Source organism: Budorcas taxicolor, chromosome 4 (genome assembly GCF_023091745.1).
Source record: "Budorcas taxicolor isolate Tak-1 chromosome 4, Takin1.1, whole genome shotgun sequence".
In the NCBI taxonomy this organism is placed as follows: domain Eukaryota; kingdom Metazoa; phylum Chordata; class Mammalia; order Artiodactyla; family Bovidae; genus Budorcas; species Budorcas taxicolor.
The window spans coordinates 74,189,019-74,204,714 of NC_068913.1; the positions used below are offsets into that span (position 1 = coordinate 74,189,019).

Here is a 15,696-nt window from a genome sequence, read left to right on the forward strand (position 1 = left end):
CTTTAACTTTTTAAAACTGTTTAAAAAAAAACCCCTCATTATTTGCTTTCTAGCTGAAAAGTATGATTCTGTGTACTAAGATTTAAACAATCCATTGCAATTGTGAAATTAGGAAGACAAACACTAGCTAGCATTCCAGTGTTGTGAATGACAGAGTATGTCCTGGTAGTTAAATCTTTGCACTAGTGGCCTATGAAAGTAGATATCAGAGGGTTCTTTCTGAACCCACTTTTCAGAATTTGAAAAGATTTTAGGCAATTACATAATATGTATCTCATGTGTTCTCAACGTCTCAGGACTTTATCTCCTGCCAAGTCTCCTTCTTCGTCAACCGGGTCTATTGCTTCCAGCAGAAAATACCCTTATCCAATGCCTCCCCTTCCTGATGAGGAGAAGAAAGTGAACCGACAAAGTGCCAGGGTATGTGAGAGCTTCTTCCATCCGTATATTAACATCCTCAGTCATTATCATTTATTTGTGATTCGATGTTTTAAAAGAGAGAGCCATTTTCCCTTTTGTTTGTAAGAACATGAAAAAAACTGAGTTTGAAAAAGTAGATGATTCTTGGGGCTTTTGGGCCCAAGTTTGTTTAATTACTGATGAATTTAGAAGTATTGGGCATGTATTAATCATTCACTTCTTTTCATTTATGTCTTTTGTTATTCACCAAAGTTAATATATTACAATCTGGAATAGATAAAACAGAGACTATATTTTATCAATTTTTTCATATACCTGGAAATTTCTAGAGATTAAGTAAACCAACCTTATGTCCATGCACAGATTGCTTATTCAGACTTCTCACTGGCAAATAACACCCAATAGGATTTAAGGACTAGGAACCCATAACAGGAAATCAGATCAGTGTCTTGGGAATGGAGGTGGAATTTAGATGCAAGGAAGGGAGCCTTGAAAATCTGTAAGATTAAGAGTATAACAAAGAGTATAACAAAGTATAGTGAAATTTAGCAAACTTTTATTTAAAAAAATTAAAAACATATTTGGAGATTACTATTTTTATAAAAATATGATTCACCAGAAGTTTCATAGAAATACTAAGTCCTCTTAGTCTCACAACATTCCCAAGAACACTTCCATTATGCAAAATGTGAGATATAGTTGAGTTTAGAGAGGCAGACCAGCCCTCAGAGACTAATGTGAAAGAAATAACTAAAGAATAATTACCTTTATTGAGGCACAGGCCCTGTTGTGGTTAGTTGTGTTGTAACTTTGATCTTCTCAGAAATAATTTTGCAAAAAAATAAAATGAAGCTTTAAAAGCCTGGACAGATTTATCTGATAGTGGGTCCCAGGTTCTTAGCCTTCTTGGTTGTGAAAGATATTTCAGAGCTTCTTAGATTCTGAACTTAAATTACAGGGTTCAAGGTAAACATGGATCATTTGAATTTTAACTTGATCAACTCAGAATCAGTAAGAAAATGTAACTTGTTAAGAAGTGATTCAGTTCAGTTCAGTCGCTCAGTCGTGTCCGACTCTTTGCGACCCCATGAATCGCAGCACACCAGGCCTCCTTGTCCATCACCAACTCCCGGAGTACACTCAGACTCACGTCCATCGAGTCAGTGATGCCATCCAGCAATCTCATCCTCTGTTGTCCCCTTCTCCTCCTGCCCCCAATCCCTCCCAGCATCAGAGTCTTTTCCAATGAGTCAACTCTTTGCATGAGGTGGCCAAAGTACTGGAGTTGCAGCTTTAGCATCATTCCTTCCAAAGAAATCCCAGGGTTGATCTCCTTCAGAATGGACTGGTTGGATCTCCTTGCAGTCCAAGGCACTCTCAAGAGTCTTCTCCAACACCACAGTTCAAAAGCATCAGTTCTTCAGTGCTCAGCTTTCTTCACAGTCCAACTCTCACATCCATACATGACTACTGGAAAAACCATAGCCTTGACTAGACAGACCTTTGTTGGCAAAGTAATGTCTCTGCTTTTTAATATGCTATCTAGGTTGGTCATAACTTTTCTGCCAAGGAGTAAGCGTCTTTTAATTTCATGGCTGCAGTCACCATCTGCAGTGATTTTGGAGCCCAAAAAAATAAAGTCTGACACTCTTTCCACTGTTTCCCCATCTATTTCCCATGAAGTGATGGGACCAGATGCCATGATCTTTGTTTTCTGAATGCTGAGCTTTAAGCCAACTTTTTCACTCTCCACTTTCACTTTCATCAAGAAGCTTTTTAGTTCCTCTTCACTTTCTGCCATAAGGATGGTGTCATCTGCATATCTGAGGTTACTGATATTTTTCCCGACAGTCTTGATTCCAGCTTGTGCTTCTTCCAGCCCAGCGTTTCTCATGATGTATTCTGCATATAAGTTAAATAAGCAGGGTGACAATATACAGCCTTGACATACTCCTTTTCCTATTTGGAACCAGTCTGTTGTTCCATGTCCAGTTCTAACTGTTGCTTCCTGACCTGCATATAGGTTTCTCAAGAGGCAGGTTAGGTGGTCTGGTATTCCCATCTCTTTCAGAATTTTCCAGTTTATTGTGATCCACATGACTTTAAAAACCATCAATGGTGTTTTACTCACCATACATAAAATTACCTACATATGTTAAGATAGGAAGCTGGTGCATGGGGATGACCCACAGAGATGTTATGGGGAGGGAGGAGGGAGGGGGGTTCATGTTTGGGAACACATGTAAGAATTAAAGATTTTAAAATTAAAAAAATAAAAAACTAAAAAAAAAAAGATAGGAAATGGTAAAAGATGGAAAGAAAAAAGATAACAGATTCTCATCACTCAGCTTTCTGTCCCTAAAAAAAAAAAAAAAAAAAAAGTTGTGAGTAGGCATCCAGTTGTTGGTGACCTAAGTATATGGTAATGAAACCTTAGGTGGTGTCATTCCTTCCCTGCTCAGGGAACTGTTGAAGTAGAACACCCCACATTTTCTCCCTGATAAACTGTTTACATTGTTGTTTCTTTTGTCTAGCTGGGGTATTCACTCACCTGTTGTCATGCTAGGGTGTGGGTTTTTGAGGATGTTCCCATATGAGAGCCCATGGAAATGACATCCCCACTCACAAGAAATGGCTGGCCCATGGCCTTATCTCCAGGCTGAACGGGGTGGCTGTGAAGAATATAGCCTTGGGGACATTGTGTGAAAGGTCTGCTTGGTTCCATTCACTGTGGAATGGTCACATGATCATGTAGCAGATCCCTACAGTATAGGCAACCCCTATCTCTGGGATGTCTTCATGGGCTGTGGACAATGTAACAAGCAGTTCTGTCTGTCATCAACCCCTCTGTTACAGCCATCCAGATACAGCCAAGGTCATGCCTATTTCTAAAAGTGATGGCTTGGCAGTTCTTTGCTCCTCTTTCCTCACTGGATTAATCGTGGCCTTCAGGTTTTCCCAGTGTCATTCCTTTGTTCTTCTCTTCTTTATGTGAGCTGTAACTCAATATTTAATCTTTTTAACCATTTGTGAAGAAACTGGGCTCACTGAAGCTGAAGTCTGAACTCTTTTCTACTTTGCACCATCGTCTGGGCATCAGACGATGAGATCTTCTCTCCCTCAGATGCCGTGCAGACCTCCTGGCTAACTATTCATTATAACTTGTCTCCATCAACAGGTGTCATCCATAGCAGAGATCCTCACAGTTGGGAGATTTGGTGTCTTTTTTTTTAATGAAAAGGACATATAAAGCAGACCTAAAACAGATAACAGAATATTTCCATCAAGAGTCAGGAGAACATATTAAGAAAATCTGTAGAGAAACGCCCACTTAGTTCCTCAGCTATTTCTCCTTCTCCCCGACTCAGAAACCCATTAGGTATCCTACTATGATATGCCCCAGATCTCCTGTAAAAATGGAATTTGGATGGAAATTGGATGCATCTCCTGTAAAAATGGAATTTGGATGGAAATTGGATGCAGCTGATATCACTCTGATCTCAGCTTTCTTTATTCATGTCCATAATAATTATACCCAGATCATATTGCCTGGAAACATATTTTATCAGTTTGATTTCTTTTTTCTTTTTTTAAAATTCGTCTTCCTTCTCTAGTGAACAGAATGGCACTTCTCTTTGATCACACCAAGCTTGTTTTCAGTCCATTAAGGCAATTACTGAACGTTTTAGAAATTAGATATGAATAGGGCTGCTGTAAAGAAATGGTGGCAGAGGCCAGGAGAGGGAAGAGATGAGGGAATTAGGGACCTGACATCCTGCCCTGGATGCATTGTTCTACTCTGATGTGTCAGCTCCTGAGAGCGGCTGTTGTTCAGGGGATAGCAATGGATTTGGAGCATGTATAGCTGACCACAGGCCTAGAGCAATGATTTTTAAGTGGGCAGTGGTGGTACTAATGGGCTCACACTTTTCTAAGGCCAATAGTTTTCAGCTTTGAACAGAATTGTCTAAAAGACTTTTAAAAATATGCTGATGCCTGAGTTTCACCCAGGGTGATTTCGATTTAGTTGATATGGTGTGCTGGCTAGGCTATGGAATTTTCAAAATGTCCTCAGATGAATGAAATGTACAGCAGGGTTGAAACTACTATTCTAGATGACTGTATTAGAATCTTGGGGAAAACAAGGGTATGTGTAATTTTAAAAAATAATATTTTAAATTATTCCTTTTATACCTTTATACCTTTTGTACCTTTTATTCCTTTAATACCATATTTAATTTATTTGTAATTTCAAGTAATCGTAAATGAGGCTATGAGGGTTTTTTTTTTATTATTAAAGGGGGGCCCATTGTTAGAAAGGTTGAGCCTCAGGCTTAGAGGAAAGAGAGAGCTAAAAATTAGATTGTTTATTTTATGTATCAATAAGACTTCACACCCACAATCACATCAGCGCAGATGGAATCACTGAACCTTTTTCATCATTGTGGCTCAGAATGCATCTGTTTCTTGCTTTCACAATGTGAAGTTTTGCTTTTCTCTGTTGCAGCTATGGGAAACATCCATTTAAGATCAGCTGTTTACATGTGATACATCGAAACTGTTTACTTCAACTTTTATACAAACCCAGCCTCATGGAATCACTGCAAATCTATCTGCTCTTCAGACAATTTGAAAACATCTCTGAGAAGCAACAGAGGAGAGGAAGCCAAGCTTCACATCTGGATACCATTTTCTTTTTGTCATTGGCTTAGAATTTAACCGAACCATGAAAAGGACTACTGAAATGTTACACTATAACATGGAACAACAAAGGTACTGGTATGTTAATGGATAATCCGCATGACAGATATATGTAGAAATATCACTAAAATTAACTCACATGACCCAAATGTAGCAAGTTACTAAGGGACAATAGTGGATTCAGAACTTGACATTCTGAAGCACATCCTCATTGTAGAAAGTCAGCAATGCTATGTGCATGAAGCTTCTGTTTATTGTTTTCGACATTTAAGGAAACAACATCCCATAATAGGAACTAGCATGCAGGGCTAAGGCATATAGGATTTCTTCTGCAGGACTTTAAAGCTTGAGAGGCCAATATCCCATATGCTAACTGTAAACATGTATTTTTCTTTTTTCTTTTTTTACTTTTCATATTTATATCAGCATACAAGGACAATTGTACATATGTAAACATTTTAAAATTTAAAAAAAAGCAGCTGTTACACACAAGTGTATTTTGCCAAATGCCTAAAAACAATCAGTCACAGTCACGTCATTGTCATCCATCAACTGTTCTTTGAAGATTATAATCGGACGATGTTGTAAATATCGTGATCAGGGCTGTATGTGTGTCTCCCCTTAATTGATGTTTGTCCAAACCATGTGCTAGCCTTTTAAAGTGTGCACAGTCTGGAGGTAGTTTTATTGAACAAGTAAACAAAATGTCCAACCAAACTTAGGGCCTCCACAGCTTGCTTCCTGCCTCCAGGCGCTCTACTGCCTGTTGGCTGGCTCCTGGGGATCCTCCAGCAGGTCCATCTTCTTTCTGGGGGCTACAGTGCCTGCCTCAGCAGCTGTTCTTTTTCGGTACCAGAGCACATCTGCTAGTCTCACCCCAGGGGGCCTGTGAGCCCCACAGCAGTGTGTCCTGCTGAGATCAAAGTGCACCAAAGACACAGGAGACCACAGCTGCTGATGCGTTAGTAACTCCCACCTTGCCAATACTCCAACCCTTTGTGGCCTAAACTTTTGTTCTTTAAAAAAACTTTTTAGCCACCCTTATCTGTGATGTGAATGACTTGTTTTAAAAAAAACAACTTTTACACAGTTTATTAAGGGTATTTATCATCAGTGGGATGTGAGTCCCAACAAGTCATTCTGCACTGATTTGTAAATAAGACATGGAAGGTTCTATGAGGTGGGCTGGGAAGCCTCAACAGACTACAGAGGGGTCAAAGAAACCTAAAGCCACAGAAGTGAGCAACTGTGAAGTTACCCAAACAGCTGGCACAGGGAAGAATCTGATGTCCTGAACTCTCTTTTTTTTTTTTTTTAAATCCATAGAAAAGTGAGAAATCTATGTTAAATCCCCCTCTTTGAAACCAAAGTTCCATAGCTATCATCATGCAGCTCTATCATTCTTAAAGAAAACTTCTCTCCAGAGGCTAACTTAGTGAGCTCAGAAATGGATGGGATCAATCAAATGCTTCAATAGGAAGAGTACTTCTGAATTTCCTTATTTTTCTTTCCTTTTTCTTGAGAGGAATGGAATCTGCAGACAAGATTTCAGAAATATCCTGTAAGTTTGATCTCTCCCAGTAGTGTCCGAGAACAAAACCCATTTCATCTCTTAAGTATAATCATCTTGGAGTCCCAAACTGAAGGGCCCCATTAGAAGGCAGCATTTTCTCCTCTATCTATTTATGTCTTCTATAATGGACCTCTCTTCTGAAAGTCTTTGAAAACATTTTTAAAGCAATTTAATTATCCCAAATGATACCGTATAAGCAGCATTTTTCATGACAGGAAGGGATGTGATTGTCGAGACCACAATAAAATGATCATCAGACTCAAGTTTGAGTGGGTGTTGGGTGATGTTGCCACATGGCTCAAACTAAGGACAGGAGGGCAGACAGATTTAAAGATGTAGCAAATAAAGTGGCTTTTGACCAAGATCACTTTAATGTGCACTGAATGTTTTCTGGTACTGAGTGTATAAAAGCTAATGTTAGAAGTTTTATTTTGACTATAAAAGAGTTTATAGATTTGAATGTAAGGTACCTCATGTAAATATGCTTCCTAGTTATGGTTACACATCCCTTATTTGAAAGAATCCACAAATGATTAGCCATGTAGTCAATGAATCCCCTTTACCTTTCTCTCTCTTTCCTCATTTTCTCAATTTATTTTTACATGAAGATTATTATTTCAAGTAAAAATCATTATTTGTGCCTTTGGGAGACATGGTTGCTCTAGAGGTATACAGTTTATAGTCATCTTCCTCGATAATATTACCTTCATATGGAACTGAATGAGAAGTGTTTCATTTGCAGAGAGACTATGATTTTATAGTACTTTTAATGCTTTATTCTAGATTCTACTCAATCTAGGAATGTATTAACATCCTTAGAGCCATTTGCAGTGTTCTTTGACACATATATAATTTCAGTGGTGAGTAGTGAGAATTCCCTATATGTATACTCATGGTTGGCATTCTAGATGTATTAAATCTAAATATTTATGACTGTTCATCCACTAAGACAAAGAGAATGGAGCCATGGCAGTAAACACAAGCACAGCATTCTTCTTTTTTTTAGTATCTATTTTAGAGAGGAACTTTGAGGCCACATAGCAGTTTGCATCATGAAACTAATGTTTATACCTCTCACTCAACTATAGGACCATTATGAAAAGCAGAGAAAAGCAAATTTTGGCCTTTGTGTCCCATTGTATGCCTTTTCCCTCTCTTTCTAAAGTTTTGTGCATAGATAAGACTTCAGATCGGACAACTTTGCAGCCTGAGATTTTCAATCTATCCATAGTCATTGCAGTGTAATATACTCTGATTTAAAGCAACACATGGTTCTCCACTAAGAGTGTCAACAGAGGTATGGTATCACGGAGCCCTGAAGGAACTGTGTTCAGCCACTCTTTAGGGAGGAAGTGGCGTACTCCTCTGGAGTTTCCCAGATAGAAAGTGGCCCGTAGGCCACAAGCAACCTGTGGAAAGGGATAAACTGCTCAAACATTGCAGCATCAGGAGGGCTTGCAATCTGTGGTTGCTGTATTTTTTTTTCTTTTAAAGAAATACAGTGTTTTTCCTTAAAAAAAAAAAAAAGTTGACTAATAAAGTAAATGTAAGGTTAAAATGCCAAAGCTATTTTTCAGCTTGATATATAGGTGCTGTAAGTGATACTACAGTTTCTCTCTCCTGCCCACTGCCCTGTCCCCTTGCTTTGAAAAGGCTTTCCAAATTGTGTTACTACAGAAAGTAGTATACATAATCTAGTATAGATTTCTGAGTGTAAGATTGATAGGGTTTCTAAAAGAAGTTGCTGAAAAGATAAAATCAGGTATTGTGTGGACTTCCACAGAAAGACTGTGTTTGAATTCCCAGTCTTACATCTCTTTTTTCTGTTGATCCCCTTGAAGATTTGCATAATTTAATCCTGTCCGTTGTCTCAGATCTCTTGTGGCTCCTTTACCTTTTAAGATTTTCTCCTTTACTTTTTATAGTTACCTATGACCCAGAGGAAATACTTTATTTTTGTTCATTTTTAGTGTTTCAAAATCATTTGCTCATTTATTGATCTCAGCCCTTCTTCATATCCTGTTGTCATGTAATTCTATTTTAACATATGTATTTCAGTTCAGTTCAGTCTCTCAGTTGTGTCCAACTCTTTGCGACCCCATGGACTGCCTCATGCCAGACTTCCCTGTCCTTCACCAACTTCCGGAGCCTCCTCAAACTCATGTCCATTGAGTTGGTGATGCCATCCAACCATCTCATCCTCTGTTGTCCCCTTCTCCTCCTGCCTTCAATCTTTTCCAGTATCAGGGTCTTTTCCAACGAGTCAGTTCCAATATAAACATATATTTAGTGCTTTAAATATTTCCTTGTGTTATTCAACATGATAATAAATCCTTACCTATAGAGAAGACTATTTTATTTCACTTTATTTAAATTTAAAGGAAAAGGAACTTTACTGGAATTTACTGAGTAGCTTGCCAGGAATATGGGAAGAGGGCCACTGAATAAAGGCAGTGAGAGAATGAAGGGAGGCAGGCTAGGGCCTCCACAGCCTAGTAGGACACCACCCCGTTACAGGACCCTGTTCTATGGGGAGCAAATTTTTTTTTTTTCCTGGCCAAGCGGCATGTAGGACCTTATTTCCCTACTAGGGGGAACCCGTGCTCCTTTCACAGAAAGCACTGAGTCTTAACCACTGGTCCCCAAGTAAGTCCCTGGGCAGCCTTATTTTAAATACAAAGGTACCAGTTGGTAAATTGACAAGAATTTTACATGAAACGTTGACTCCCATTTGCAGCATAATGTCTACTTTTTAATGCTCCTAAGTGTCTTCCCCTCCTCATCTGTGTTTCCTTTAAAACTGATAAATGAGTGCTGCTGCTGCTGCTGCTGCTGCTGCTAAGTCGCTTCAGTCGTGTCGGACTCTGTGCGACCCCACAGGCGGCAGCCCACCAGGCTCCCCTGTCCCTGGGATTCTCCAGGCAAGAACACTGGAGTGGGTTGCCATTTCCTTCTCCAATGCATGAAAGTGAAAAGTGAAAGGGAAGTTGCTCAGTTGTGTCTGACTCTTGGCTACCCCACGGTCTGCAGCCTACCAGGCTCCTCTGCCCATGGGATTTTCCAGGCTAGAGTACTGGAGCGGGGTGCCATTGCCTTCTCCAGATAAATGAGTAAGTGGAGTCAATTTCTTATTCTATTAGCTTAAAATATATGAAGCAAACATTTCTATGGAATAGGACTTAATTAGAGGCTCAACCTTTAAATTTTTTCTCCTCTGAGATATTTTCTGAATTGGTAAGACTATTCGGATTTTGGAGGCAGCAACTTTCCTCCAGCATGAGACAGCTAAGAACTTTCATGAACAGCTTCCTGTGTTTTTGAGATTGTGAGGTGCTGAGACTGTCCTCCTGAAAATTAGCTGACAGGCTGAAGCCTATCCGCTTCTGTATGTTGGGGTGGGGAGTTGGGGTGGGGGTGGGGGTGGGGGTGGGGGTGGGGGGTGGAAGCAGCGACACCTGCTGGGAACCTTTGGCACAGGCTCATAGCATATGCTCCCTGGGCAGGTGCTTTGAATTCCAAGAGGAATTTTCCAGCATGCCTGCAGAGGCAGAGCAAACAAAGATAGATGGGGTCTTAGAAATCGGGTATTTCTGCTTGTCAGCTTGTCAGAATACCCCAAATGGAGCATTTTCTGGTTCAGTTTATAAGGAGAAAACAGTCAGAAACGGAACAAAAATCTGCCCAGTATTTTTGTCCTTTTTATCCAGAATCTGACAAACCAAAATCATTCTCACTGTGGGTTTGCGAGATGCTTCCAGACCCTTTCTACTTTCAAAGTCACTCCCTGTTCAGTAGCTGTCAGACCTTTTCTCCTGACTAGGAACCTTCACTGTCATGGAAGTTAAGTCCCTCTGCCTGGACTGGCACTCGTGGAACCATTGGGGGCACAGAATCGGGAGAGGGGCATGTTTAGCCTCCGTTGGCATCTGGGCATGGATTGTGCAACTTGGGATGTCACCAAGAAATTGGTTCTCAGGGTGTGCTTCAGGCTGGAGGGCAGGTAAGAAACAGTGAGCCTTGGGAGGTTATGGGGCAGTTAGCCCTGGGAAGGTGCAGGATGGAGAGCTTCAGGGAGAGCTCAGAAGAGCACAAGTTGGCCACTGGTGGTGTGTATTGTGTGATTAGGGCAGATCTGTGTGCTTTGTAGCTTTACTGAGCATTGGCTGTGTAGTCCTCATTGTCCAGTCACAATGGGCCAGTGACTGGTGTGGCATGTCCCTGTTCCATTCCTCACAGAACCTGTATGGTATCTGGAGGTGCTTAAAGGCTGCAGGAGTTTGGCTTAAGGACATCATCATTTCATATTTTGGTATCCCTGAAATCAAAACCAGAGAAAAAGTGTATTTTTTTTTTTTTTTACAAAAAGGCATACAATGAGACTACCAAATGTTAAGATAATGTGCTTACAAAACCATCAATACACTTTTTGAAGAATTTATGAGTTTATGAAGAAAAGGGCGTTTTCCTCTCAAGTTGAAAATACATATGCATATAATACCAATCTATATTTACTTTAGGGCTTAGCTTTTTCTTTTATGAAGTTTCAGATATGGATTTGTGTTTTGATGATCAAGCCCTTACAAATGCAAATAGCCCCCAAATCTTTAAACACAGCGGTGCTAAATTAATCCAGATGACACAATACAGAAAGTGCTGACAGAAATTAATTCATTGATTCAGTGATAATACAAGAGTCCTTGCTAAATTATACACTTGTATCACTGCCTGATGAGAAACCCCACTTTTCTTTTTTAATCCAGCACAAAATCAAACTGTGATTCTATAGCTAGTCTTTTTAATGGGAAAAAAATAACCCAACATCTTTGTTTTGTACGGAAGACAATTTTTTTTTAACACTAACTTCAAAAGTGCTTAAATGTTAATTCAGAATAATAAGCATGTGCTCCTTTTTTAACTTGGTAGAAGAGACTTGCCCCTCCAATTTAGCATCACAAAAATACAAGTTCCTTTGGAAACAGCTTTTCACCTAAACATAGCAGTTATATGTTAGCCAGTGTAGGTCTGCACTAGTATTTTCCACATCTGTCATCTTCAAGGGGTAATGTCCCATCTACAGGAAGTGGAAGCCACTTTATGGGAAGGTGTTAATGGCAGCACAGTTTCACTTTCGGTAATCAGATAATTAGGTGTATATAGTTTGGCTTCATTTTAACATTCTGTTCTCTCTGCTACCCTGCACTTCGGGTTCTTAAGCTACTTTAAACGTTACTACTGGGTTTTGGCAAACAGCAACTGAAATATATGGCAACTGCTTTCCAGATCAAGTGTGATTTGTGTCACGGCTGTTCAAGTTACAAAGTTGTTTTACTGTAGGTAAATAATATCTTGCTGTTTTTATAGGTCACTCTAACTTAAGGTTCAAATTTCTGGCACAATTTTATTAGTATTCACTTCTGAAGCTAATAAGGTACCACAGTTTTCTATGTTATTCTCATTGTAACATCAATAAAGTGACTTTCAATAAAAGATTTATGTTATTTTGATGATGACTCCCTTTAATCCTGTTTTTCTCCCAGTCACTGTTTCTCTTTCAGAAGCTTTGCTGGGATACTGCTGGCGGTTCTTGCTTTTCTGTTTCATGGTGTCCTAGAATAGACCATCTGCATGGGGAGAAATACCATGATCCCTTAGTGGAGTCTGAATGGTTACTTTGTTGGGCAATTATCCCAGCTGGATGACAGGTGGAATCTTCTCTATTTATCTTCCTGCCTTATTTCAGGAACACTTTCTCCCTTCAGCCTAGTAAGGATCCATTTACTGTATTCTGTCCTAGAGCCCAGGCAGTGATGCTCGGGCCTAATGAGCTCACTTGTGTAAGACTGCATCCTGGATGGGTTCAGTTTAGGTGCAGGAATTCACTGCCTAAAAGATTCTTCCACCAGCCTTTTCATAGTATCTTGAGCAGCCCTTTCACCCACCAATCTTTACCCTGGCACTTGCAGTTTCCTTGCCTTCAGATCCTAGTCTGTTGGGGGGAAAAAGCAGTTATAAGTAGTCAAAGTGCTGTTTTGTTTTTTAAATTTGTTTTTAATTGGAGGATAATTGCTTTACAATGTTGTGTTGGTTTCTGCTGTACAGCAACATGAATCAGCTATAAATATACATATATTCCCTTCCTTTTATCCCAGCCCACAAAGTACTGTTTTAATGTGAGAAAACCAGAAGTCATTGACTAAGGGTTTGTATATTTATTATGAGACTAAAAAAAGGTATGGTGACTACATATAGCCCTGTTTCTTTTACTTAAATCTTAAGTTGTTCAGTCGTGTCTGATTCTTTGTGACCCTATGGCCTGCAGCACACCAGGCTTCCCTGTCCTTCACTATCACTGGAGTTTGCACAAATTCACGTCCATAAATATTTTAGGCATATAATAATCCATTAAGATAAACACTGAAACAGTAACACACTCAGCCAAGCAAAGTCTAGCTCAGAGATAGCAGAGGTGTTTGCTCACATGTCATGTCATGGACTGACGGCATCGCCTGGAACATCACACTAAAGTGGAGTCGACTCTTCTTTGGCTCAACAGGAGTGAAAGCTGTGATTAATGAAATGTGACTGCTGTGGTGCAAATCTATGCCAGCTGTCGCCAGGGGTGCACAGGGCTCCTGCAGCCACATTGGTTGGAAGTGCTCAGAAAGAGCTGTAAGTACTTAATCATCACAAATTTCTTGACACACCAGGATAAAGCTCTCATCTCCAATATTAAATCTTGAGTTGGAGCGATTTGAGAAACGTAATCAATTCTCCGTATGAGTGAAGTATTCAAGTTTGAGCTCACAGCCTCATTATGCTCCAACTAGATGCTCGAAGAAAAATAGACCAAAAGCAGTTTTGAAGAAGGCAGCGAGGCTGCACTGGATGTGTGAATCTAATGAGTGAAACAGAACCCAGCATAAAACAGAAGTAAGACAACACAAGACTGATTTGTAATGAAGAGTGTGGCTTTAACTGTAGGACTAGAATAGATATATCAAATTTGTCAAGGGGAAGGAAGCTTTCTGTGGGACATACTGAAGACCAGGCTGTATGCTTTCAAAAGGAAATTAGAAGTGGAGGAGATAAGGAGACTTGCTCTATCAGTAATTTAAAACTAAATTGAATATTCCAGAGAGACACAGTTTTATAATACTTTAGCTCTTAACCCAAAGCAGACTCAGAACCATGACTGATGCAACACACCCCAGGACCTACCAAAGCAGGATGATTCAAATCTGGTACATGGCCTCTGGACAGAAAGGGCCTTCTTCCTTACCACTCCAGTCACCTAGGAAAGGACCACTGCCTTAAACCAAGATTTCCAGAGGATCCTGATGAGTGTGAAGCAAACAAGTGCTGGGACTCTGAAGGTGAGTTCCCTGCTTCCTGGGCCTCCATCCATTCTTTTCTGGACAGCTCAGGCTCAAGCCAGGCTTTGTGACCTCACAGACTACTAGTATATCTGGAATGAAACCTAGGTTCCCCGTGAAATTAGTATAAAGCAGGCTGACTCACATTCTGAGATGTAGCCTGGGTGTGATTACATGACAGAAATACATGTTAGAGTATGTTAAATGTGTTTATATATACATATATATAGAGAGCGAGCGAGCGCACAGTATTTGAAAAAATTATTAGTGGGATGAGGCTAAAGATGATTAGAAAATCTTTATTTTTTCGTCCGTGACAATTAATTGATCATTGAATAGTAATTCTCTAAACTGAGAGCTGACCTGCTGGCAGGGAGACTAACTTGTTTTGTCTGTTAAACTATTTTGCCTAAAAGAATAAACCAGGCCAGCTTTAAATTTAAGAAACACAAAGGTTTTGATGCTTATTATGCCAATACTTTTTCAGATTCATTTCATATTCAACTACCTCATGAGGTAAGCATTACGTTGTTTCCAAAAATAGGGAAATTAAGGCTCTGAGAAGGCAATGGCAACCCACTCCAGTACTCTTGCCTGGAAAATCCCATGGACGAAGGAGCCTGGTAGGCTGCAGTCCATGGGGTCACTAAGAGTCGGGCACGACTGAGTGACTTTACTTTCACTTTTCACTTTAATGCATTGGAGAAGGAAATGGCAACCTACTCCAGTGTTCTTGCCTGGAGAATCCCAAGGACGGGGGAGCCTGGTGGGTTGCCGTCTATGGGGTTGCACAGAGTTGGACATGACTGAAGCGACTTAGCACCAGCAGCAGCAAGGCTCTGAGATGATCTAAAATGATCAAACCACCTGTCTAGTAAGAGGCATAGCCAACATTAGAATTCAGATCTTACTTAAAAGCACATGATTTAAAATAAAAAAAAAGTCTACTATTAATATAAATGTAGTATCAATACTTGCTGCTGCTGCTAAGTCACCTCAGTCGTGTCCAACTCTGTGCGACCCCATAGACGGCAGCCCACCAGGCTCCTCCGTCCCTGGGATTCTCCAGGCAAGAACACTGGAGTGGGTTGCCATTTCCTTCTCCAATGCATGAAAGTGAAGTTGCTCAGTCGTGTCCAACTCTTAGCAACCCCATGGACTGCAGCCCACCAGGCTCCTCCATCCATGGGATTTTCCAGGCAAGAGTATTGGAGTGGGCTGCCATCGCCTTAATATTTGGAAAAGTAGTAGGAAGAAAGAAAATGAACTCATGATTCTGATTTCCAGGGGAAGTCACATCAATATTTTCGTATAGTCTTTCCAGTCTTTCTGATGTGTGTATTGTTTAATATGTGTGAACCCATGGCGTATCAAAATAGATGTATCACTGTTTTAAAAATTAGCATCTTCTGATTATAAAAGGAAAGTGCATGCATTATAGAAAACCTGGAAAATACTGACATGCACTAAAGGAATTGAAGTCATCTAGAATCCCATTAGCCAAAAAAACCCCACAATTAATATTTTCATATATTCTTTTAGTCTTTTTCTATCGATTTTTTTTTTTTAACATAGTTAAATATGTGGCTCATAATGTACAAGATTTTTAACTATCGTTATGGGCTTCCC

The 15,696-nt window shown here is 39.9% G+C and overlaps 1 protein-coding gene across 1 annotated transcript in view; it reads left to right on the top strand.

Moving 5' to 3' along the window:
• ADAM22 (ADAM metallopeptidase domain 22) overlaps positions 1–4,948 on the top strand; it is a 229,574-nt gene extending 224,626 nt beyond the window's left edge. The window contains exons 31-32 of the mRNA XM_052638378.1: positions 297–420; positions 4,928–4,948. Coding sequence (XP_052494338.1) covers positions 297–420; positions 4,928–4,948 — 145 coding nt within the window. The remainder of the gene's footprint in view (positions 1–296; positions 421–4,927) is intronic.
• Positions 4,949–15,696: the final 10,748 nt, after the last annotated feature.